This window comes from Trifolium pratense, linkage group LG3, assembly GCF_020283565.1.
Source record: "Trifolium pratense cultivar HEN17-A07 linkage group LG3, ARS_RC_1.1, whole genome shotgun sequence".
In the NCBI taxonomy this organism is placed as follows: Eukaryota; Viridiplantae; Streptophyta; class Magnoliopsida; order Fabales; family Fabaceae; genus Trifolium; species Trifolium pratense.
This window is the reverse complement of record NC_060061.1, coordinates 23,606,813-23,632,327: the sequence shown is the minus strand read 5'-3', so window position 1 is coordinate 23,632,327 and position 25,515 is coordinate 23,606,813. Positions and strand designations below refer to the sequence as shown.

The window sequence follows — 25,515 nt, the reverse complement described above, 5'->3', positions numbered from 1 at the left end:
GATTTTCTTCAATTTAAACTGTCTTTTCATCGCGTCACGCTGGATCTCATCGTAGGTATGATGGTGTTCACTGTTTATTATATTTTTGCCTTTTTTTTATGCTTTTTCCACTTTTCTTACTTATGGGCTAAATAACTTCATTTTTTCAGATATTTGCTTGCTTTTGGACTTCAATTGCTATTAAAACTATCATAAATTACTACTAAAAACATTATATAATTGACTGTCATCACTCATCCCTCCAAATCCATTAGTCATTGCCGTTGTATCCAAATTCCTAGAGAGCTTGTTATTCTTGAAAATGACCAATCCTTATGAAAGTCCCAAATTACTCGATCTATTATATCTGATTTTGAACCTCCTTTTATTATCAATCTGAATTTTCCCTTTGTTAGTAAGTATGAGATCAAAGAGATGAAGATCGCAATCATATTGAATTATTGATTAAAAGATGATGAAATATGTACATATTAGTTCTTTTTATAAAACACAACACTAGTAACTAATATTATGGCTTAACTACATATTTGGTCCCTTACGTTTATTTTAGGTTTCAATTTGGTCCCTTACATTTAAAAAGTATCAATTTGGTCCCTTACGTTTATTTTAGGTTTCAAGTTAGTCCTTTCCGTTAGTTTTATCACTATCAACGTTTGAACAGTACACGTGTCACTGTGTCCAAGTGCCACGTGTCAGTCCACATATGCAAATTGACTGCCACATGTGACAAAATTGACGGAAAGGACTAACTTGAAACCTAAAATAAACGTAAGGGACCAAATTGATATTTTTTAAACGTAAGGGACCAAATTGAAACCTAAAATAAACGTAAGGGACCAAATATGTAGTTAAGCCCTAATATTATTATTTTTGGTCAAGTAGCCTAGTGGCTCTTAAGTTTGATAGGTGGGAAGATCGGGTCTGGGATTCGAATCACGGCCATGCATAATGTAATGTTTCTGCCAATTGAGTTAAGCTCATGAGACGCTAATAACTTTTTTTTTACGGTAATAACTAATTTCTATTAAGAAGTACTATAATTAATTTTGTGTGAAAAAAAGGAAATTATGAGTAATTTTATAAAATTATCATTCATTAATAGTATGAAAAATGTAAAACAAAATTGACGGAATGAAAAATGAAAATTAAAGAATTGAAAGAAGAGAAAATAATAAATTAGTAAAGTTAACCCATTTAGGTTGATCTAGTGGTATTGGTTTGAGACCTGGAAGTGTGCTCCTCCTTAAGGTCTCAGGTTCGATTCTCTCAAGTGCCAATTTGAATGAGATAATTTAGCTTCTTCAAAAAAAAAAAATTAGTAAAGTTATATGAAAAAAATAACATTAAATATTTATTGATATTTTAAAATCACTTATAATTTAGTACAATTTTCTTTCTAACACGATTTATAATTTGAGATCGAAGGAGTTGAATTTTCCTTTTAAGTGGACCATGGATGTTATTTTTCTTTTCTGTATTTTATTACGTGATGAAAAATAAAGCAATAATTACCACTTTTTTCAAAAAAAATTAAAGGAAAATGATAATTAATACTACCTTCATCCGTAATTATAAGATACTGTTTGACCACTGCACATACGCCAATGCACAATTTTGATCACTAATATATTTAATTGTTTTTTTTTTATCAAAAATGGAGAGCATGACATCATAGTAAGTCATCGACATCCCAACTAAAGTTTTTTTTTTTGTTTATAATGAGCTGGGGATCGAACTCAGGACCTATAACGTACTACCCGAACCCCTCACCACTAGACCAAACCTAGTGGCTTTTTTAAAAAAGAGGTGCAACACAAGGACTTCCCAGGAGGTCACTCATACTAGTACTACTCTCGCCCAAACACGCTTAACTGCGTAGTTCTGATGGGATCCGGTGCATTAGTGCTGGTATGATCGCACCTCACTAATATATTTAATTGTGTATTAGTAAAAATTATAAAAATTTAATATTTTGAAAATACTCATCAAAACAAATTGAACAAAATTTTATATGTTAATATTTACATTTATATATTATTAAAAAATACGATCAAAACTACATAAATGAATAATAAATTTTTGTCAAACTTAATCTTATAATTATGAACAGAGGTACTACTTAGATATTGTAACCAGAATATTTTGAAATTTATATAGTCAACTTTTTAAAAGAGAAAAAATAATATTTTCAATATAATTTTTCTCTTTAAATGAGTGTTATTTTAAAAAAGAAAAATAAATTACTCATGAGTCGCGGTCAAATCCAAACTCTGAGAGAACTACACTTTCCAGCTCAAAGGAAAAATAAAGAAGGATAATATATGGGACCAGACCATGTCCATACCACTCTTGGGGCCGTGAATGACTGAAATCATCACATGTCCTACACACCACAAACGTTTGTGCAACGCAATCTCCACCGTTCATGTATGTTCTCAAGGTCCCACAAATCATGTCATACATTCCCAAAGGAAATATCAACCATCCGATGCAGGACAAAGGAGAAGTTGGGGACACTTTGTCCCTTTGTCTTTTGCTTTGTTAACTTATAACAGAAACAGATTGAGGAAAAAAGAGTACTCAGTAGCAGTAATATTGATTGCCACGCGCGTTTCAAGCACCAAAAATTGATCTGCCTCTTCCTTCAACCATTCACCAACCAGTTCTGCAAGTGCATGCAGTGTAGTATCAAATTTTCTCTAAATGTTGATTGGAAATTGTGAACATCAAGCTTGTAAATTGTTGCCATAGCTGTTACGGCCACGCTTGCTAACCAATAAAATCATAGTAATAGCTTTTAGAAAAGAAAGCAGCATCTTTTGTTCACAACATCATAGTATTATACGAGAGGGCTAATGCTACGGCTGGTCCAACGTGGACAAGTGATCAATATTATTATAACGAATACGAATTTTATAAAATTCACCGTTGAATTGAAAGTTTATATCGTATAGACCATTCATAAATTTGTTTAAAAAAATTAAAATAATTTGATATGTTATTGAGACCTATCAAGATTAACGGTATTTAAGAAAAATTCATAAACCGTTAATCTTAATGAGCCCCAGTAACATATCAAGTGATTTTCAATTTTTCTAATTTTTTTAGGAATGATCTATATGATATAAGTTTTCAATTCAACGGTGGATTATATGAAATTCGTATTCATTATAATGTTATTTATGTTTGGTCCACCATGGACCACTCAAAGAAGTGATCCATATTAGAATTTGTCTATATTAGTATAAAGTATAAAGTTATAGGAAAATTTATAAACCATTGCTTCTTTTTTTTTTTTTTATAATAAATTATAAACCATTGCTAGTATGTACTACAAATTCATTTGATTTACAAAACATAAAACATGATAGAATAACACTTAGAACAATTTTTGTGTATTGAACAAAACGTCATAGCATCTTCAATGGAGATACCTAAAGGAGTTTCAGAGGTTAATTTCTCTTACATCTCAATTTGTTTATTCCTAGAAACAATTTTAAAATGACATGGTACAACTGAAATTCTTATGTCTAATCATTTACTAATTTTTAGCAAATTAAACGCGCGGAGCCAGGGTGGTCATGGCCACCTTACCCCAAAGTAAATTAAACACACTTATGTCTAGTCATTTGCTTTTCTCCTTTGTGTATTTTGTTCTTTCTCTTCACTGTGTATTTTGGACTTCCTTTTATTATCTTTTGTTGTTATTTGGTAAGTGAATTTCTATATAAAAATAATGTTGCAATATGAAGTTTTGTTCGCATATATAGTCTAAAATCTGATGATATGAAGTAGTGTTGGCATAACACATTAGGGGGCCTAAGGATAATTTTGTAATGAGGCCTTTTAAAAGTTCGTAAAAGTATTTAAGTAAACAAAAAAAAAAAAAAAAACTAAATTTTGGTTTAAATTTTATGTTAAATACTAGTATGATTTAGAATACAAAAATATTAAAATATTAATTTATTTATTTTTTTTTATAAGTGATAATAATATCAATTGATCTAATAAGTGTTGAGACAATATTAATTTTTTTATGAAATTTTGTTAATTTTATTTTGAAATTAGTAAAATATCTATTTTTTATAAAGTAATTTATTTTAAAAGTTGATATAATAAGTGTTGATATTTCTTTATAGTGATTTTTCCTAGCGATTATCCATAGATTTTTCAGATGTAGTGGAATTTTTATCTATCATCATGGACAAGTGGTATTTTTTTGTATAATTTCGATCTCTTGTTATGTAACATCAGGGGAACGAGAAAACTATCTGTTATATTTTAGTAGTCGTCTATGTTGAATCGTTTTATGATGTTGTTGGACGATGCTATATGTTTGAGGGGAATTAATTCTTAAACCTTTTTATCCAAATCATTTCATTATCTTTCCTCTAGTAGAGTGTTACATGAATGTGTGTGATTACCTAAGTTTACGTGTGTTATGCCGCGAACAAAATCAAGTGATTCTGACGGTGAGAACTGAAGTACTTACGGCGGCGATAGAGTTCAGGTATGGTGGATCCTGAAGGGAAAAGTACCCGCAAAACACGTTAACGCTCCAATGTTCAAGTCAGTATGTGATTGAGAGAGAGTGTGAGAGTGAAGTGAAAAGTAGTTCAAAATTGTGCACCTTTGAGTCAAAGCTTGTCTTTATATAGAGGGAGACAATTATAACCATTTGTGCTAGCTGACAACAACTGGCATTTAGGGCGATGAAGGCCATTGAGATAAATCCAACGGCTCTGTGAGTGTAGGAGGAGCATATCGTGTATGTTATGCTTGGCATACGAGAGAAGCTTTCGCGAGGGAGTAACATTGAGTTGGATCCGGAGCGCTAGCTTGAGCCGCATGTATTGAGTCTTTGCCCAATATGAAACAATGTGTTTGTGATATGATTGTTGTTATCTTTCTTATTGTTATTTCTGAAAATTATTTTTAATTTGCTAATTCTGCGATGACAATTTTACGTTTAGGGTCTAACATAGATTTTTAAGTTTAGGGTGTCACAACTTGCGTATAAATGACAATATAAAAGTATTTGATTATATAAGTGTTCTCGTTAATATTGTCTCTTATTTAGAAGTTGTTGGAGTTATTGATGAAAAAGATAAAACGCTAAAATTCAAATAGTCCTTTCCAAAAAAAAATAGTTATTTCATCTTTTTATGGGCATATTAAACCCGATTTTATATATTAGAAGAATATTTGAGCTTTAACAAAAATTGTCAAGGAAATTATTTATGAAGAAAGAAGATTGAAAAGTGAGCTATATGGCATTCTTATGGAATAAAAATCATATGGAGTTGTCGAAAGTTCAAAATGTAAAGTGCTATTGTCCAGGTGCAACAATATCAGGGAAAAAAACCGAAGTCAAATTGTAACAATATCTCACTCGTTATGAGAGAAAAATTATATTTTATGAAAATTGAGTGTGTCAATCAACATTTATGCGCTACCATGGAAAATGGCTAGTTATTACTAGTAGATATGCATTGATTGCCGTTGATGCAAAATGGGTTGTACGTAATAATGTGACATTATATCGATGACTAAAGACCTTATAGAGAAAGTTAAGTTGTATAAATTCTTGGAGTGGTTTAACTTCAAGTGAAGTACATACCCTTTAAGGATGAATATGAATCATTATTTTTGGAGTGGTTTAGTTGTCAAGTGAATATTCTTTATGATGGAGTATGATAGTTATTTTGAACTATGATTGTTTGTATAGACAGTAAAAGTAGAAGATGTATCAATTCCAATCGAGGTTGATATTGTTAGAGTTTGTTGCAACCGAAGCATTTGTCCCATATTGAATAGTATCGTAAAAGAAGCATAGTGTTGTACACAAAATGACACACACAGTTACCAGGGACGGATCCATAAATCTATAAAACGGGGGGCCGGAATAACTAAATAATAAATATTAAATAAATAATAATTATAATAGCATTTAAATCTACTCAATAAAAAAATAAAAAATACATCACATTGTTTATCTAAATTGTATACGACATTGCTCTATATCATAAAATTCATCAACAACTAAATTTGTATTAAATTTTTTAGCAATTCTTCTCTCGGTATAAGTAATCACATAATTAGTTTGAAATTCATTTTCTATCTTGTTTCTCAACCTATTTTTCACAATCTTCATAGCAAAAAATAATCTCCCACTTGTAGCAAACAATCAAAACTAACTTAATTGAATTTGGACTTTAGTAGTGTATAATATATATTATCAAAATATTTTAAAGTAAATTGTTACAATTACTATGCTGTGGGTACATGTTTTGCACCAAACGATAGTTACTAATCTTTAAACACATCTCTCAAATATCAATTTATGTGTACATATGTATCAAGAACAAGTATATGAAAAAAAAATACGACAAGAGGGGGGGGAGGGTCTCAGCCCCTACTTGCCCCCCCTTATGTCCGTCCCTGACAATTACAACTAACTTTTTTTTTTCTCTAGAGTGTAGGTGTATGTTATACATTTGCTTTAGAGAGTGCGTATATTGGGTCTAGGGTGTTTTGATAGAAGAAAACTCTATTTTATAATAATTTTCGTATAATATTATTCTCTAAATGCTATTAGACAATAATCATAATTTTTTTCTCTGTACTTTATTAATTTAGAGTTTGTCCATGTTTTATTCTTATGATCTGATTATATTATTTAATTTCTGTTTTTTCTTCTTCACATTTTTAGCGTTATAAAAAATAAAATGTCGAGATATAGAATTCAAAAATATTTGTACAAATATTAATATATTTTTTAAAAAACGTATTATTTTCCATTTTAATTACATGAGTTATATTTTATATATGAAAATCATGTAATAGTGGTGAGAGATTTAAATAGTATGTATAAGATCTTAAATTCGATCTTCATTGACTCCATTGTAGTAATAAAAAAATATCATGTAATGCTTAATTATTAAATCAAGTGAATTGAAAAGAGTTGGTTGAAAGGAAAGAGCCGATAAATGTGACGTATCAAGTTCTCTGCTAAAAATAGTTATGTGAATACTTACACCAATAAAAAAGTTATAAAAAAAATCAAGTAAACTAGAATGATTTTTCAATTACGAGGCATTATTTGCATGCATCACACGATCACCTTATTCAAGTCTTTTCTCTTTATTTTCTTTAACAAAATTATACAAGTTTTTAATAATGGCAAAAGTGGTATAGTAGGTTTGAATCTGTATTTAAACATTTCAAATATGTTATACAATATTTTACCATCTAAAATGTACTTATCCCAAGATAATTATGCATATTTTAAACACCTTGAAATTCAAAATTTAGAAGTATATATAAGTTAATTAACTTGTCCAAGCATATAAGCATTGATACTTCCATGACAAACCTGACGCTTCACGAAAAATGAATAGTTAAAACTTCAAATATTAGGTAGGTCTCTCACTTGTCATGCTTCAGAAAAAACTGCATGAACTCTCTTGGATGGTAAGAAGATAACTCATAACATCTATATGATATATTATGCGCTGGTAATTAATTTCTTCGCACTTTTCTTATCATAAGCTTTTTATTGAAACATTATTTAATTTGTTTTCGAAACAACTCTTACATTTTTTTTACTCAAGAAACAACTCTTACATTAATTAATCATGAAACAAACAATTATTGTTCCAAATAATGTAAAATCAATAACCTGAATGGTTTGCTAATATATTGCTAAGGCGCTTAAGTGAATGCTTCTAACAAAACATACAAATTAAATAAATTGGTATCAACCTAAATAAAAAGGCTCAAAATCAATGTAAAAACTAAAATTAATAAGCTATAGTAACTACATGAAAAAAACATGCAATCCTTCATCAATAAGACTATGCCAAATATGACTCTAAATATCATATTTATATATTTTTTTAAAACATATTTAGTAAAAACTTTTGGTAATATGACTCTAATTAATGCAGTAGTCGGGGTTCGAACCCTATACATTCCAGGTTATTCGCTTTTAAGGTGAAATTTCTAGCCACTAAGTTACTTGACAAAAAAATAACATATTTAAGTAAAAACTTTTGGTAATATGACTCTAATTAATCAAATGTGGTATAAAAACATATTTACAATTTTTTTTATCACAACATATTTACAATTTTTGGTATAATATGAATTTAAGACTTTTACGTCTTTTCCGTATATGATAATTCAATTAATTGAAACAAATTTTGTTTTTGTTATAAGCATTTACTCTTTAGTTTTTTTTGTAACAGTAAAAATATATATTATATACAAAGAATAGAAAAAAGTACAAGAGATACTTAACTCATCTCCATAAGAAAAGTATATGTAATACTTCACCCAACCACAACAATTACAGAAACAACAACTAGCCCCAACCCATCAACTTCCGGACAATACATTCACCGGGAGCCACGGGCCATTCAAAAAATAAACAAGGCTAGTTAATCTTCCTAGACAATAACCAACTCCACACGAGAGATGTTTAATAGTTTCAAAAATGTCATCAACACTCAATTTTTTTTGCATTAAAGATCCTTTCATTTCGAGCTCTCCAAAGCAACCAAACTACCGCGTGCCATACCAATAACATTCCTTTTGAGCCTTGCTTCCCTTTTCTGAACGGTGCTAAGAAGTTACAAACATAGATGAGATGCTATCCGGCAAGACTATGATCAATCAACCCAAACCATCAATGTACCTTAGTCCACACCTCCCATGCAATCGGACAAGTAAGAAGAACATGATTTTCCGATTCGAATGTCCATCACAATTCTCATTTATAAATATCGTGTACATATAACTCATTTATAATTATTTAATAATAATACTTAATAATACTTCAATTTATCTAACTCAACACCTATTAAAAAAAATCTAAATAGGTTTCATCAACAACTCTATTGAATTGTGTCAGACAAGCAAGCTTCACGAATGACCCTGCTTAAAGTAATTGTGATTTCAAGTTGAGATGGACACTAAGTTAAAGTGAAACATACATCGTAAAGTCATCATATATTGTATAAAATTCATCGATTTAATCGCAACAAAATTGAAGACAATTTTTTTTAACAAGCAAAAATGGAATATATTAACACCAAAAGAGAGCCCTATTTAGCACAAGGTGTGCCAAAAAGAGCCACAAAGTTTTACAAAAATCAAGAGCACATTGAATTAGTCGATACCCAAACAAACAAATGGGCTCAACCACCACATGTGGGTGTTTATAGGTAAATAATTTAATTTTATCAAACATTTGTTGAACTGTAAATCCTGTTGCCTTGAAAACTCTGTTATTCCGCTCATGTCATATAATTGAAATGCAACACATCCAGACAAGCTGTAAAAAAGATCGGCGAGCTCGTAACCCACCTGAACAATATATGAACTGAATGAAATGATCATGTAGCAGCTCTGGGTCAGCTGAGACAACACCTAGCCAAGAACGAACCATATTCCACAAGGGAGCAAAAATCGGGCAGGAGAGAAACAGGTGTTTAGCAGTTTTCGGTGCACCACAACCAGTCACACAAAAACGAGCGTCATGAGAAATAATGTTACGTGCCACCAAGTTATCTTTGGTTGGTAGCCTGTCACGAAGAAGCCGCCAAGCCAAAATCAAGACCTCCAGGGGAACTTGGTTATGCCAAATGACTTCGAAAGCACCAGCCACAGTGTCTGCGTCTGTTGAGGTAAGTAGCGCATACACACCCCTCATAGAATAACCACCACCAGTGTCATGCTGCCAAATCCATGAATCTGAAATGGTAGTTTGCAGGACAATATCATAAAGTAGACTCGTGCACTCCCCTAGCATCTCCTCCTCCCACACTCACAACTAATGGTGCCAGTGTCACGCCGCTCCACCCTCCTCCCACCCTAGCCCACACATATCCGCCACCGATATTGACTTATCAGTAGCCAAGTCGAAAAGGCGCCTATACCTCACACTCAGGGGTACACCACCTAACCACAAATCTGTCAAAAAAAAAGTGTTGGCACCGTTACCAACTCGCCGCTCAATACTCTCCACAAACCACCCCCCGCCAACTGCACCCTCCCCATCACGAATTCTCGACACCTCTCTCCACCACGCAGAGCCTCCCCGACCCCCAACCGCCAACCTCCCAACCACCTCACCATATCGATCGAGTAGCTAGTATCCTATACCACATCCCACCTTTATCAACTAGCATTCGCCAACACCATTTACCTAACAAAGTCGTATTAAACTCCCTCAGCCGTCTAACCCCCAACCCTCCGTGCTCCTTTCCTAAACAAACATTCTGCCAACTAATCCAAGAAACTTTTCTATGACCCTCTGTTAACACCAAAATTATAAGATTTATGGTATTGAGAAAGTCTTGGTGTTTGAATTTAAAAGAAGGAAAAAACTAATTTCGATCGGCATGTGTATTTCGACTAAGATTAATTTATATATGTGTACTTGTCGAATTATTGGTTTGAGGTTCCAATTGCCAAAATGTTAATTGATACATGCATGTTATCAAGTATTAATCCAAGTACATATATGTTATTCAAAAAAGTGGTCGAATTGGTATATTGTGTTTCACTTTAATCCATTGTTAATACCACAAATATATATATATTTGGTCGAAAAAGGTTAATATATATATAATAGAAGTTATTAAGTTGGGAGGAACGTGGCAGCATTTTGCCATGAGGTCGAATTCTATCTTGCTCTTTCTCAATTTAATACAGACTTATATATATTGGTTTAAGTTGAAAAATATAGAAGTTATCAATGTGAAGCAAGGCAGAAGCATGCAAGTGGGAGTTATCTTTATTTGTCTTGTAATTATGCCAAGTGTAAGGCTACTATTAGAAGTTATTTCCTGTTTTAACTTAGACCGTAGGATCTAGTGGTAGTTTTTCCTGCAAGGTCTATATATATCTGGTTGTAATAAGAACAAAGGGTTGAATCTTATTTTATGAAAGTCTTGCAACACCCACGCCGCGGTGGCAAACGGGTTCAAGGGACGGACATAGATGGATTACAACCACTATTTACATTCAATTGCAATTTATCTTCAGGTTCTTTAACTTTTATTTGCAAATCTTTTAACAAGTTTATGCAAATTTACTTTAATCCTTTTTGTATTTTAATTTGATCATTCGACTTCGTCGAATCAGTCTGTTTTTAATGCATTTAATGCAAATCAAACAATAAATGTTCAAGTAAAAGATGATGAACATTCATATTTTTCTAGAAAATAACACACAAATATGTTCCGAGATTTACTAGTTGATCTCTCAAGTAATTAATTTAAACTAGCGGTTGTTTACCAAAAATCAGTGTAAACACCCTCACTCCCTCCCCAAAAGAAATTACTCAATAAAGATTAAAGAGAAGAGATTATACCTGACAGAGCTTTGAAGAAGGAAAAGACGTAGACATGTAGAGAAGTCAGGACAGACTTAAATAAGATCTATCAACCACCAAAAGAAAGTAAGCGGTTCTTCCACTAAGACAACCTGGTTCGTATGCGAGTTAACATCGGTTCCCAAAACGACAAACGGTGAGGATCACACCAAATTGGCAAGTCCAGATACATAAAGGGCACCTTGCCCACCATACAACCTAACACATAGGCTGCCTCCGTCAACCAAGATTCACCAATGTTTACCCCGACTAGCAGACTCTTGTGAAAATTCACTTTCAACCCAGACACCTTTTCAAACAAAACAAGAACAGCCCGGAGAGCACGGACATTGGCCCAACTCTTGACACCCAACAGTAACGTGTCATCCGCAAATTAAATGTGTGAAACAACTATAGGATTATCTGAGCCAATGCTATATCCCGTGAACATATTAGACTGGACCAAAGCACGCATCATAACATTCAAGCCCTCCGCCGCTAGAAGAAAAATGAAGGGAGATAAAGGGTCACCTTGTCTGAGCCCCGCTTCAGTAGGGCTGCCGTTAACTAACACGGATGTTGTAGCAGTACACACGCACTTTGACATCCACTTGCGCCACAACGTCGGAAACGACATCTTTCTCACCATCGTATCCAAATATCCCCAATTCACCGAATCATAAGCTTTTTCAAAGTCGACTTTAAAATTGAAGACAAAATTAAAAAAAAAAAATTAGAAAACAAAATTAAAAACACATGTTCTCAAAAACATATTTTATCATTCTATCTCCAATTCGTGTAATTTTATACCAAGGGAATTTTATACTAAATCGATGAATTTTGTTAATTCAATCGCAACAAAATTAAAGATAAAATGATAGTTTAAAGCTTCAATTAATAATTTATCCTTTATTTTTTTTATCAGCTTACATTACGAATTTGAGTGGAATTATTTTCTGATTTTCTGGCACACATTCTCTAGATTTTTTCTATAAACAATCAAACAAATACTAACAACCATAAGAATTCAAAATTTTCCTTTTTAAATGATATGGCGCAAAATAATTGTTTTGCAATCTATTCAACCGGATATTAGGCTGACTTATTAGACTTCAATGTCGACAGCATAGATACATACTCTAGATACGAAAATTTAAAAATAATTAACACAATCAATTACTTACATTATATTATAAATAACACCCGGAGTATTATTATACTACTAGTACCGGTGTATTTTAATTATATTTTTCGAATTTTTTCCTTTTAGATGAAAAAGAAAATATTCTTTTCAACAGCACAATTTTGTGGATGTTATAACACTCCCTTCACACTCAGCATCCACACACACTCCCTCACTCATTACTGTTTCCAAAATGGGTCAATTTCTCAATTCCATCTTCTTCCTTTTCATTTCACTTTCTTCAACCCACGTTTTTTCTTCAGATGTAGAAGAAATTCCCAAAACCTTCATCTTCCGAGTTGATTCTCATTCCAAACCTTCAATTTTCCCAACACATTATCACTGGTACACAGCTGAATTCACAGAACAAACCCATATCCTTCATGTATACGACACCGTTTTCCATGGCTTCTCTGCAGTTGTCACTAAACAACAAGCTGCTTCCATAAGTAACCACCCTTCGATCCTCGCTGTTTTCGAGGATCGTCGCCGACAACTTCACACCACTCGTTCACCTCAGTTTCTTGGACTTCGTAACCAACGAGGTTTATGGTCTGAGTCTGATTACGGCTCCGATGTAATTGTCGGAGTTTTCGATACCGGCATTTGGCCTGAGCGACGAAGCTTCTCCGATTTGAATTTGGGTCCTATTCCTCGTCGTTGGAAAGGGGTTTGTGAATCTGGTGAAAAATTTTCACCCAGAAACTGTAACAGAAAATTGATCGGTGCTAGATTCTTCTCCAAGGGTCATGAAGTTGGTGCTGGTTCTGCTGGTCCTTTGAATCCGATCAACGAAACAGTTGAATTCCGATCCCCTCGTGACGCCGACGGTCATGGGACCCACACTGCTTCCACCGCCGCTGGCCGTTACGCTTTCCAAGCTAACATGTCCGGTTACGCTTCCGGTATTGCTAAAGGCGTTGCTCCGAAAGCACGGTTAGCAGTTTACAAAGTTTGCTGGAAGAATTCCGGTTGCTTCGACTCCGATATCCTCGCCGCTTTCGACACAGCCGTCACCGACGGTGTTGATGTCATTTCCATTTCAATCGGCGGCGGAGATGGTATAGCTTCACCTTACTATCTCGACCCAATTGCAATCGGATCTTACGGCGCTGTTTCAAGAGGCGTGTTTGTTTCTTCCTCCGCCGGGAACGACGGACCAAGTGGAATGTCAGTAACAAATCTTGCTCCATGGTTAACAACAGTCGGAGCAGGCACAATCGATCGGGATTTTCCAGCTCAAGTAATCATCGGTGACGGAAGAAAATTCTCCGGCGTATCACTTTACTCCGGTGAAGCATTAAAAGGTAAAATGTATCAATTAGTTTACCCTGGAAAATCCGGTGTTCTTGGTGATTCACTTTGCATGGAAAATTCACTTGATCCAAAACAAATAAGAGGTAAAATCGTGGTGTGTGATAGAGGAAGTAGCCCAAGAGTAGCAAAAGGTCTTGTTGTGAAGAAAGCTGGTGGCGTTGGAATGATTCTCGCTAACGGAATCTCAAACGGTGAAGGACTTGTCGGTGATGCTCATCTTCTTCCTGCATGTGCCGTTGGTTCAAACGAAGGAGATATAATCAAAGCTTATATATCTTCTTCTGTTAATCCAACGGCCACAATTGATTTCAAAGGAACTATCCTCGGAATTAAACCGGCACCGGTTCTCGCTTCTTTTTCGGCTAGAGGACCGAACGGTTTAAACCCACAGTTACTTAAACCGGATTTGATTGCTCCGGGTGTTAACATTCTCGCGGCTTGGTCTGATGTAGTGGGTCCCACTGGTCTAGATTCCGATACACGTAGAACTGAGTTCAATATTTTGTCTGGTACATCAATGGCTGCACCTCATGTTAGTGGCGCGGCGGCGTTGTTGAAATCTGCTCATCCGGATTGGAGCCCGGCCGCCGTGAGATCCGCCATGATGACCACCGCTAGTGTTCTTGATAATAGAAATCTCCCCATGTTGGATGAGGCTACTGGAAACAAATCAACTCCTTATGATTTCGGGTCGGGTCATCTTAATTTGGGTAATGCAATGGATCCTGGGTTGATTTATGATATTACTAACAGTGATTATGTTAATTTTCTCTGCGCTATTGGTTATGAACCAAAGGTTATTCAGGTAATTACTCGAACACCGGAGAATTGTCCGGCGAGGAAAGCTTCACCGGAGAATCTGAATTACCCGTCGTTTGTGGCTATGTTTCCGGTGGCTTCGAGAAAATTGGCTTCAAAGACATTTATAAGAACAGTGACTAACGTTGGTGTGGTGAATTCGGTTTACCATGTGAGTGTTGAGTCTCAGATTAAGGGAGTAACGGTGACGGTGAGGCCTTCACGTCTAGTGTTCTCAGAGACTGTGAAGAAGAGGAGTTATGTGGTGACGGTAAATGCAGATACCCGAAATATGAAAATGGATCCTTCTGGAGCAGTATTCGGGTCACTTTCGTGGACCGATGGTAAACATGTTGTTCGGAGCCCCATTGTGGTTACTCAAATAGAACCGTTGTAGAAGAGGTTGGGTTTCGATCATGTTGTTTTGATCGATGCAATTGGCCACGTGTAAAGTGGTACATCTTTGAATTGCCACAAGAAGTTGTTATACTAGACTACAAATATCATTAGTGTTTATTTTTTCCTTTTTTTAACTTATTATATAAGCCAGTGTGGAATGACTTTGTTAAAATAACAGGGTTGGGTTGGATTTGTGTAACACTGTCACTGTAATGCTTTGGTGTACTGCTCTTTTTAAACAGTTTTTCTTCGATTTACTTCTTCAGTTTCAGTTTGTAGTACTATGTCTAGACTTTTAGGTGTCTAGTTATAGACCATGAAAAAATTATAGGGGATAAGTTATCATAATTTGATTTCAATTTTACATTTTTCTTCAAATTATAGGGGATTAGTTACTTTGTTTTTTAGCACATAGTCACTTTCATTCCTAAAAATATTGCCAACATGGCAACATGTTAGTTATGATCTCTAGCCAGTATGAAGTTCCAACTAAGAATTTGACGTGGCATTTGATAAATTGCTACATTATGGTTAAATTAATCAACCATAAAAGATAAATGGTTTCATGATATGAGATAACGTCAATGACTAGCGAAAATTTGAAAGCTAAGCATCAACTATGGTGGTTAAGCAAATTTAATGTATAAGTACGCTGGGGCGTCTCCGAGTTTTAGGAGGTTCTGTGCAAAATATAAAAGTGGTCCCTTAATAAAAAAAATATAAATTTTTTTTAAAAGAATTTTCAATTTAAATTGCATATAATATAAAAAAAAATCATTCTTATTCTTGTAAACATATAAATTATCAATATTAAACCAATTGAATTAAATCAAATGGAACAAGAAATACAAAATAATTATCTTTGTATATAACGTCAAAAAGGAACCTCCTAATGTAAGGTTAAATTTTATGCAAAGATTAAAATAGACTATAACTATATTTATGAGTATAGATAACTAATATATTGATATTCATATGATATTTTATGAACATTAACAATATATAACTATTATTTCAGGGCCTAAAAATTAATCTATTAATATACATCTGATGTTTTATAGGTATAAATAATACATAAGTAATATTATAGGACCTCAAAATTTTGAGGCCCGATGCGGTCGCACATCTTGCACATGTGTGCAAGCCGCCATTACGTAGGATAAAGTTTTCAAATATATATATATAATTTTTATTATTTTTTTATTTTTTTTATAATAAGTTGGAGATCAAACTCAAAACTTGATACAATGGAATTATATTACCCTCAATTTTTTTTAATATATTCTCAAACTTAACCATGTGGTATTATATAATACTTGTAAGCTGCTAAACAAAATTGAAAATTGTAAAATAAGTATCATGCTCATGGAGTGTTTGTTTTTAAGTAACAAAATGATAAAGATAGGTGGAATCGTACAAGGAGTAAATGGTACTCTACCGTTAAAGATTTATCTGTCAGTGCCTTTAGCATAAGAAGGCCAACAAAATCCTGTAGACTGGGCCAAATTCTAGGGTGGAATCTTAGCATGATTTACAGATTTAGTGAGTCTTTCATCGATGATGAATTAATTTAAGTTTAGGTTAATCCTTCCGTCTCAAAATAATTATCATATTTTATCACTGCACACTTGTCGATGCACAATTTTGATCATGGATATTTTTTGTTGTGTATTATTAAAAATTATGGAAATTTGATATTTTGATAGTATTCATCAAGACAAATCTAACAAGATCTCATATGCTAATAGTTATCTTTATGCATCAGTAAAAAAAATATGGTCAAAGTAGCTTATATGAATAGTGCACACGATCAAATTGCGACAATTATTTTGAGACGAAGGGAGTACTATTTTTAAGATAATAATTACTATTTTTAATTCTTTCACTAGTAAGTTTGTGCCTAAATGTGTTGTGTCTATGCAAGAATGTCTCCTCAAAAGTACTGTTAGTTAGCATTTTTTATTAATTTATAATCACTATTAAAATGTTATAAAATATAGAAAGTCGGGCATTGAAATTTTTGTCTAGGGTAAATTAAGACTAGTTTAAAAATATTTGAACTTCTCTTATTTAGCACATGTTTGATTACTCGATGAGATGAAACACGTTTAAGCTTCATCATCGAGATTTTAACATGTGTGACTTTTTTCGCCGTCATCGCATGTTTTATCTCTAAAATTGATTTTGAGTGAAGCTAGTCACTCTAGTATTTGGAAATCACGTCTCCACCTTATATACTAACATCACTGTTTATTTATTTATTTTTTCTCTTTTGCCCTTCAAGTCCCTCACTGAATCATTAGTAATGTGTTTCTTGTCGTCATAATAGAAAGGAGGAGGATAAGAGGTTGTTTCTTGTAAAGGTAAAGTTTTTAGAGGTACATAGAAGGAAAAGACAGACAACAAGGCGAAAGGGAGGATGTTTGTGGCAAAGCGGCGAATGTTGTAACTTGACTTGAAGGCAAAACGGCCATGTCGTTGCAAATTGAGACACGGGATAAATTATGACTTTGTTTTAGATGAGTTTTTATTTTATTTATTTACATTTTTTTATTAAAAATAAAAGTAAATAAATTGATTTATAGAGATCATTCTCATTGAAAATTCTACACAACATTAGGTGGTTATGCCAGTGACACACTAAAAACAGTAAATATAGCATGAACGAGACTATGGATCAAATAAATTAACCGCTTCAACTTCATCTTCTCCGGGTTCAACCGTGCAAGCCACAATTCCATCGAAGGTCCCGGACGGATCAAGCTTGAACATATAGCTTTAATGGATGGATCTAACCAAAGTAGCATCTAGCTCGATTCGTCTCTTCGTACTGTATTGAGAGAAAATCACATCGCCGTTATTTTAAAGTTTCATGTTGGTGAACAAGACGGTTTCGTCTGAGCAGACCGACAGAAAGGCGATACTCGACATCGATCATCCTTCTTGCATCGCTGCAGTGGAGACGACAATTGACTTGGTTCAGCTAGTGCTTCAAATCAGTCAGCGTACAAAAATTAAACCATACAATAATAGACTTCTATATACCATGTAATAATTATCCATTAAACGATACAGGTCGATTATACAAAAATTAAATATAAAAATAAAATAATTATCCAACAAAATATTACACATAAGATGCTACTCAGTAGCCCCACCCATCCTTCAAAAAAAAAATAAAAATGCAAGGTATCTTTCTCGACATCCTAGAAAACTCCATAAGGACGAGAGTTTTGTGGAATGTCCCTATTAACCATGAGTCATTGTATCCTCTCACGAATGCGGCATAGTGTAGACAACAAGTTAATTAGATGTCGTAGCGCCATCAGCCAAGGCCTTCTCCTCCTCCACAATAGCATCCAACTCAACCGGCCTAGGGGGTCTCCTTAGCAGATATCAAACCCAAAATGGTGCGGAATGGTCTGAACGTAGTCAAATTGGCATAAAACCCTCTTTAGCAGATTCAAAACCCAAAATTTTATTTGTAATATACATTTTTTAGTAGAATTTTATAAACCAGAACATTTATAAAAGTGTTATGGTAGAATTTTGTAAATCAAAACACTTATAGAAAATATTCTAATTTGAACTTGCGAAAAACTACTCCCTCATATTTTCTCTCTAGTAAATTGAAACTCTTCCAGTGATTTTGTGTAAAAATCTAAAATATAAATAATTTTAAGGCTTAAATATCTAAATCGTCCCCGTAAGTTGACGATTTTTTGGTTTCGTCCCTGTATCTTTTTTGTTTGGAAATAGTCCCCGAAAGATCAAATATCTTTGGTTTTAGTCCGTAATGTCGGTTGCTGTTAAAAATTGCTTATGTGGCAAACAAAGGTACACGTAGCAGCACACTGTGACATGGCAACTAAGGGACAAATGACATGTTGATCGAATCACAAAGTTGCACTAATGTCGGTTGCTGTTAAAAATTTGCTTATGTGGCAAACAGAGGTACACGTAGCAGCACACTGTTACATAATGGATTTTTTGTTTAATGAATTTATGTGTTGATTGTTTTTGTTTGTTCATTTTTTTTTAAAATGATTGAAACTTAAAGGGGTTTAAAGAAGATGATGGAGTTTTATAATTTATGAAAGAGATTTTTTGGATTTAGGTAGCAGGGAAGAGGAAACAAGCTAATCCAAACTCCAAATCTTTCATTGGGATTTTAGGTTAACAGGAAAGATATTGATTTTCAAATTAATGTGAAATGTTTTCGGGGTGAAGTTTCCAGGAATTTTAGGTTGAAGAAAGAATATTGAAAAGGAAGATAAAAATACGAGGACAAAAATCTTCAAGGAAGAAAGAGGAAGAAGATGAAGGTGATTTGAAAATATTGGAGTATTTTGATTTTAGTCATCTTTTACATGACTCAACAAAGTTTTTTGACATATCATCATCAATTGCAATGTCATCAAGTGTCACATGTACCTCCGTTTGTCACATAAGTGATTTTTTTAACAGCAACTAACGTTAGGGAATACATGGGAGTGGTTGGGGGTATCTATATATTATATGTTTAGGAGTTTCTCTCTCTTGATCACTTTTCACATGTGACATCCTCTCATTTATCATAATCTATGTGGCAACTTGTGAAGGCATCTTTTCCTATGTGGCAACTCTTGAGAAGATCTTCAATAGAAATTATGTGTGGTACTCATATAAGGAATGTTCTTTTCTTTGGTGTCATTCTCAATCAAAATTTAATGTTAATTCAAAAATAATCATTCAAAAGGAAACAATTGAATACATTTCAATTTTTTAATGACAATATCAATTTTTACTTCTAATAATTTGATTATTTGATATTTTATTCATTATTATTATTATTATTATTACATTATTATTATTATATTTTGAAAACAAGGTCATTTTGTCTCATAATTTGTCAATTAGATAATTGTTATTAAATGACATTTCTAATTTCGATCTTCATTCTACTAATATAAATAGCTGTGATTTGCAACCGATTTCACACACTATATATTGCAATTCAAAATTATACTCTTTGCAATTTTTTATCTCTATTCTTTTTTTAGGTGATTTCACTCTCATTTCCTTCAACTTTTTCGTTGTTCTATTTTCTTCTTTCCATGTTTTTTTTTCAAGTTTAATATTATATAGTATATTTTTGTATTTTGATGCTATCCTTTTTTGTACCTACAAGGAGATAATCTTCTTTTCTTATTTTACCGCAGTAGCCGGTCTTTTTTGTGCCTACAAGGAGATGATCTTCAACTTTTTCGTTGTTCTATTTTCTTATTTTTGAAGATGTTATATGCATTTATATATATATATATATATATATATATATATATATATATATATATATATATATATATATATATATATATATATATATATATGTGTGTGTGTGTGTGTGTGTGTGTGTGTGTGTGTGTGTGTGTGTGTGTGTGTATAAAAGCTTTGTATTTAAACGATGTTTATGATTAATCATAATTGTACTAATTTTGAGCTATAATTTTTTATTAGCAGGTCCATACGGAAGAACATATTGTTCATTATTCAAATTAGGATTAGGTATTATCAACTGATGTTAGAGTTTTAAATATTTATTTATATTTTATTGTCATTTTTTTAATCATGTTTACTTATTAAAAAACACTTTTTGTTCATATTATTTTTTATTGGTGTAAATCATTCTTATAAATGTTTTTTTTTACTATTATTTATAAATGTTGTACTCTTTTTTTTACTCATTATTTTTTTGTTTGTCTAATTTTTCATGTGATATTTAATAAATACACTGATAAAATAATAGAAACTCCTCGAAGGACTATACTATAGAACGAATTGCTTATATCATAAAATACTATATAACGAATTGGCCAAATGTGGAACTGAGAAATTGAAGGCTTAATATGCTTCAAAACAAAATTGAAAGCTTAAGAATCTCCGGCCGGAATATAAAAAAAAATAAAAATAGTAATTTAATTGTTCACAAAAAAAGTTATTCTAAAACTTCATGCTTATCGAGCAGAGAAAATGGTGTGATTGTCTGAAATATAAAAGGAATGAAGTAATTGACTTCATAGATTTTTTTTTTTATTTTATTATTTTATTAATTATGATTTACCTTAAGGTGATTTTTCTAAAAAAAAGTTACATAGTGATTTATACCAAACAAAATATTGCAATACGGGGGTATTGATCAAAAAAATAATCTACATGGATGTATTAAGCAAAAAATAACTTACACGGGGTGGGACATACATTTGTAAATTTTATTATATAAAAAATACGATAAATATCAATTGAAAGCAAGAAAAGTAACAATGATTTTATATATAAAGAAAGAAATAATTAAAAGTAATAATATCATGTATTACTTTGTTTTTATTTTCCATACATACAAATAAAAACAAATAGATAAATTTTTTAAAATTTGCACCATTAACAAATGAGATATGCATAAAAAAAATTATATAAATTTTTTTTGTGTCAAGCAAATGACAAATAATTCTACCGTTCATTACTCTTAAATAAACTAGCTGGACACCCGCGCGTCCGCACGGGAGTCGCGGCGTTGCCGCTCCTCACTCACTAACATGAAATAATAATTTACTGGAAAGTAATTCAAAAGATAAAAAAATAAATAAGAAAGGATATAATATTTGGTAAAAAAAATAGAAAAAGAACAATGGTAAAACCATCACAAAAAAACCTTAGATATCCGTTTTAGTATAATATGAATTTTGTTCAAAAAAAATATATAAATATAGATAATGGAGAAATTATGAAAAAATAGGCTACCTTATTAATATATTAGTAAAAGCATCGTCTTGTAAAAATAACCAAAAACTTATGTCTGTGTATTCAATATATGAGTATAAATATAGTCCCGTAAAAATTATTAGAAAATAGGCAACCTTATTAATATGTTAGTGAAAATATAGGTCTCACAAAAATCATCAAAATAATTAGGTCACCGTATTAAATATTAAATATGAGTATAACCCGTAAAATTGTAAAAAAAAAAAATAGACAACATAAAAAATAAGTTTCTATGTTAATATATGAGTGTAAATATAGGTTCCGCATATATTATGAAAGAACATGCAAGCTTATTAATATGAGTAAAAAACATAGGTCCCACAAACATTATACAAAACATTAGGTCATTGTATTAACATATGAGTATAAATATAGATCTCACAAAAAATAGTAAAAAATTGGAAACTTTATTAATAAGAGTAAAAGCATATAGCGCTGCAGAAATCAGACAAAAGATTATATCCTTGTGTTAATATATGAGTATAAATATATGTCATGTAGAAATTATGAAAGAATTGACAACCTTATTAATATATTAATAAAAAATATAGGTCTCGTAAAAATCAACAAAATAATTAGGTCCCTGTATTAATATATGATCTATTATAACCCGTAAAATTATAAAAAATTAATTTTTTTTAATAAATTATGATTAAAAATATAAATCTTGTAGAAATTAAAAACAAAAAAGGTTCTGGTATTAATATATGAGTATAAATATACGTGCTACATAAATTATTAAAGAACGGGAAACCTTATTAATAAGAAGAAAAATATAGGTCCCTCAGAATTCACACAAAAGATGATGTCCTCATATTAATATATGAGTATAACTCGTAAAATTAATAAAAATATATACAACTTTATTAATATATGAGTAAAAATATAAGACCCGTAGATATAACCAAAAAAATTATGTTCCCATATTAATATGAATATAACCTGTAAATTATTAAAAAAAAATAGACAACATAATATATTAGTAAAACACAAGTTCTGTGAGACTAAATATAAATTCTGCATAATGTATTGGTCAATCTATTTCAAAAGAATGACCAATGTATTGATGACAAGTAAATTTTTTTGTTCCGGTAAAATTAAAGGTAATTTATTTCTCAAAAAATTAATTTGTCCTTATATCAACAACAAAATATCTTCCAAAACAAAACTTCTAAAAAAATGTCATTTATTTTTTAACTTTGTATTTAATTCTTTTTTTTAAAACTAAAAGTATCATCCGCATAACCCTGCAGAGACCAATCCCCTCGAGATGACTAAGAATTCTTATTGTTTTAGTCTCAACATTTTTTCGGGAGTTTTTCAATTATATTAGTAAAACACAAGTTCCGTGAGACTAAATATAAATTCTGCATAATGTATTGGTCAATCTATTTCAAAAGAATGACCAAAATATTGATGACAAGTGAATTTTTTGTTCCGGTAAAATAAAAGGTAATTTATTTCTCAAAAAATTAATTTGTCCTTATATCAACAACAAAATATCTTCCAAAAAAAACTTCTAAAAAAATGTCACTTATTTTTTAACTTTGTATTTAATTTTTTTTTTAAACTAAAAGTATCATCGGCACAACCCTGCAGAGACCAATCCCCTCGAGATGACTAAGAATTCTTATTGTTTTAGTCTCAATATTTTTTTGGGAGTTTTTCAAATTTTCTCCCACCATATTCTGATATTAAAATAATTAAATATAGGACAAAACTTAGAAACGGTTCCATTTTTCTCCCACCATATTCTCATATTAAATTAATTAAATATAGGACAAAACTTAGAAACAGTTTCATAGGTACTGTTGATACTGTTCACCAATTAAAATGCGACACCTGAATTAATTTATTCGTCATTAATAATTTATTAAACTCCGTCAGTTCACCATTATCTAAAAATCTAAAAGTGAAACTGGGTTTTTAATTTTCACAGTTGTTATCAACATTAATTGTATCATTGAAAGTGAAATCAACAATAACAACAGTATAAACATGCCAATAAGCCCCAACCATGGAGAGGCTTTGATGAAAAGCCAACAAAGTTAAAAAAATCGTTTGAGTCCTCCCATTGTTAAGCCATAAGTTGGGAAGGTGAAAAAGGAACGGATGAATTGAAGGAAAGAGTAGTGGTGATCTCCATCGCTTTACTCTTCTCTTCCACTTGCTCGACGAAATTCGAATTGAAGTGAATTTTATTAAAATTGAAATTAGTGATATGGAATAAATTAATCCATGTGTCATGTTTCAATTGGTCACGGTAAAAACCATTTCTATGGTTGTACAAAAAAAAAACAGTTTCCATGGAACTGTTTATATGTTTTGTTCTTAAATATATTTAGTTGAATTAAAAATTAACGTAATTGAATATTGGCTTGAAGTCCATAAATGAAATTGATATTAAAAAAAAAATCAAAAATATATGTGTAGACAAATATAAAATAAACGGACAAATATAACATTAATATTTTATTCTTTTTAAGTAATTAGTATTGTTGGCTTATTGATAAAAACTTTCCATATAAAACTTTTCAAAAAATAAAAAAACGGAAACATAAAATAAAAGGACAACTATTTTTGTTTTAAGTAAGATTAAAAAAATATGTGTAGACAAATATAGCATTAATATATTATTTTTTTACGTAATTAAAAAAATGGATTTGTAGATAAAAAGAAAAAAAAATGTGGGAGAAGAGGTAATTTAGATTAAAAAATAAATAAAAATAAAGTGATGTAATTTAATTTGGGTTACATACAAAAAATTGGATTTGTAGGTAAAAAGAAAAAAAAGTGTAATCTACCTATATTAACAAAAACGTGGCAAGATGGTCGATGCCCATTTAATAAATATGTATAGGATATATCGATGCCCAGTTAATAATTGATTTTTATTTACTAAAAAATTGAATTTGTATAAAGTGAGGTATTTGAATTTGGGTCACATACAAAAAATTGAATTTTTAGATAAAAATAAAAAAAGCGTGAAAGAAGTAACAAATAAAGTGGAGTTTTGTGGTTATAATTGGCCATTTAACTCATATTGATTATAGGTTGGTTCCAAAAATATAACAAATTAATTCATATGGCTTAGTGGTAAATGTAATAAGAAGTGTAACTAAAAGGTTAAGGGTTCGAATCTTACTGAAATTTTTTTTTAGCATTTTTCTACTAACTTTTTTTGATAAAGACAAAAATTAACCATGAATTGATTATGTGTCAAAAAATGAATAAGGGGCAAATTGGGAATTTCATTAGTATCTTCTTTTCTTATATAGTAAATAATATTAACATTAAAATTGCCTCATTTTGATTCTCAAATGTGAAATTTTTTCACACGGGGACATAGGATAAAATACTCCAGAAAAAAACAAATGTCTAAAGGAAAAAGATGACGATTAATGACAAATATATATATATATATATATATATATATATATATATATATATATATATATATATATATATATATATATATATATATATATATTTGTCAGGATCCGTTGACACCAGGTGTCAAACTTCAGGTTGACACCAAATCTCAACCATCTATTTTGTTTAATCCAAAGGCCCTAAATTATTTATTAGATGGTCTCACATGAATCTTTCTCTTCTGATTTTTCTAACGCCTCACACTAAT

At 31.5% G+C, this 25,515-nt stretch overlaps 1 protein-coding gene and 1 non-coding gene across 2 annotated transcripts; one reads left to right on the top strand and one right to left on the bottom strand.

Moving 5' to 3' along the window:
* Nucleotides 1-1,803: 1,803 nt before the first annotated feature.
* Nucleotides 1,804-1,922, bottom strand: LOC123919090. The gene has a single exon (XR_006813020.1). It is a non-coding gene; the product is annotated as a 5S ribosomal RNA (ribosomal RNA).
* A 10,484-nt stretch (nucleotides 1,923-12,406) lies between these two features.
* LOC123913078 (subtilisin-like protease SBT1.6) lies at nucleotides 12,407-15,455 on the top strand. Its single transcript, XM_045963679.1, has one exon. It carries the CDS (start codon nucleotides 12,757-12,759, stop codon nucleotides 15,073-15,075), a length of 2,319 nt encoding a protein of 772 aa, XP_045819635.1. The 5' UTR covers nucleotides 12,407-12,756; the 3' UTR covers nucleotides 15,076-15,455.
* Nucleotides 15,456-25,515: the final 10,060 nt, after the last annotated feature.

Bases quoted from the DNA above. Each gene is read 5' to 3' on its own strand.
- LOC123913078 (XM_045963679.1), top strand. From the start codon at position 12,757: ATGGGTCAATTTCTCAATTCCATCTTCTTCCTTTTCATTTCACTTTCT.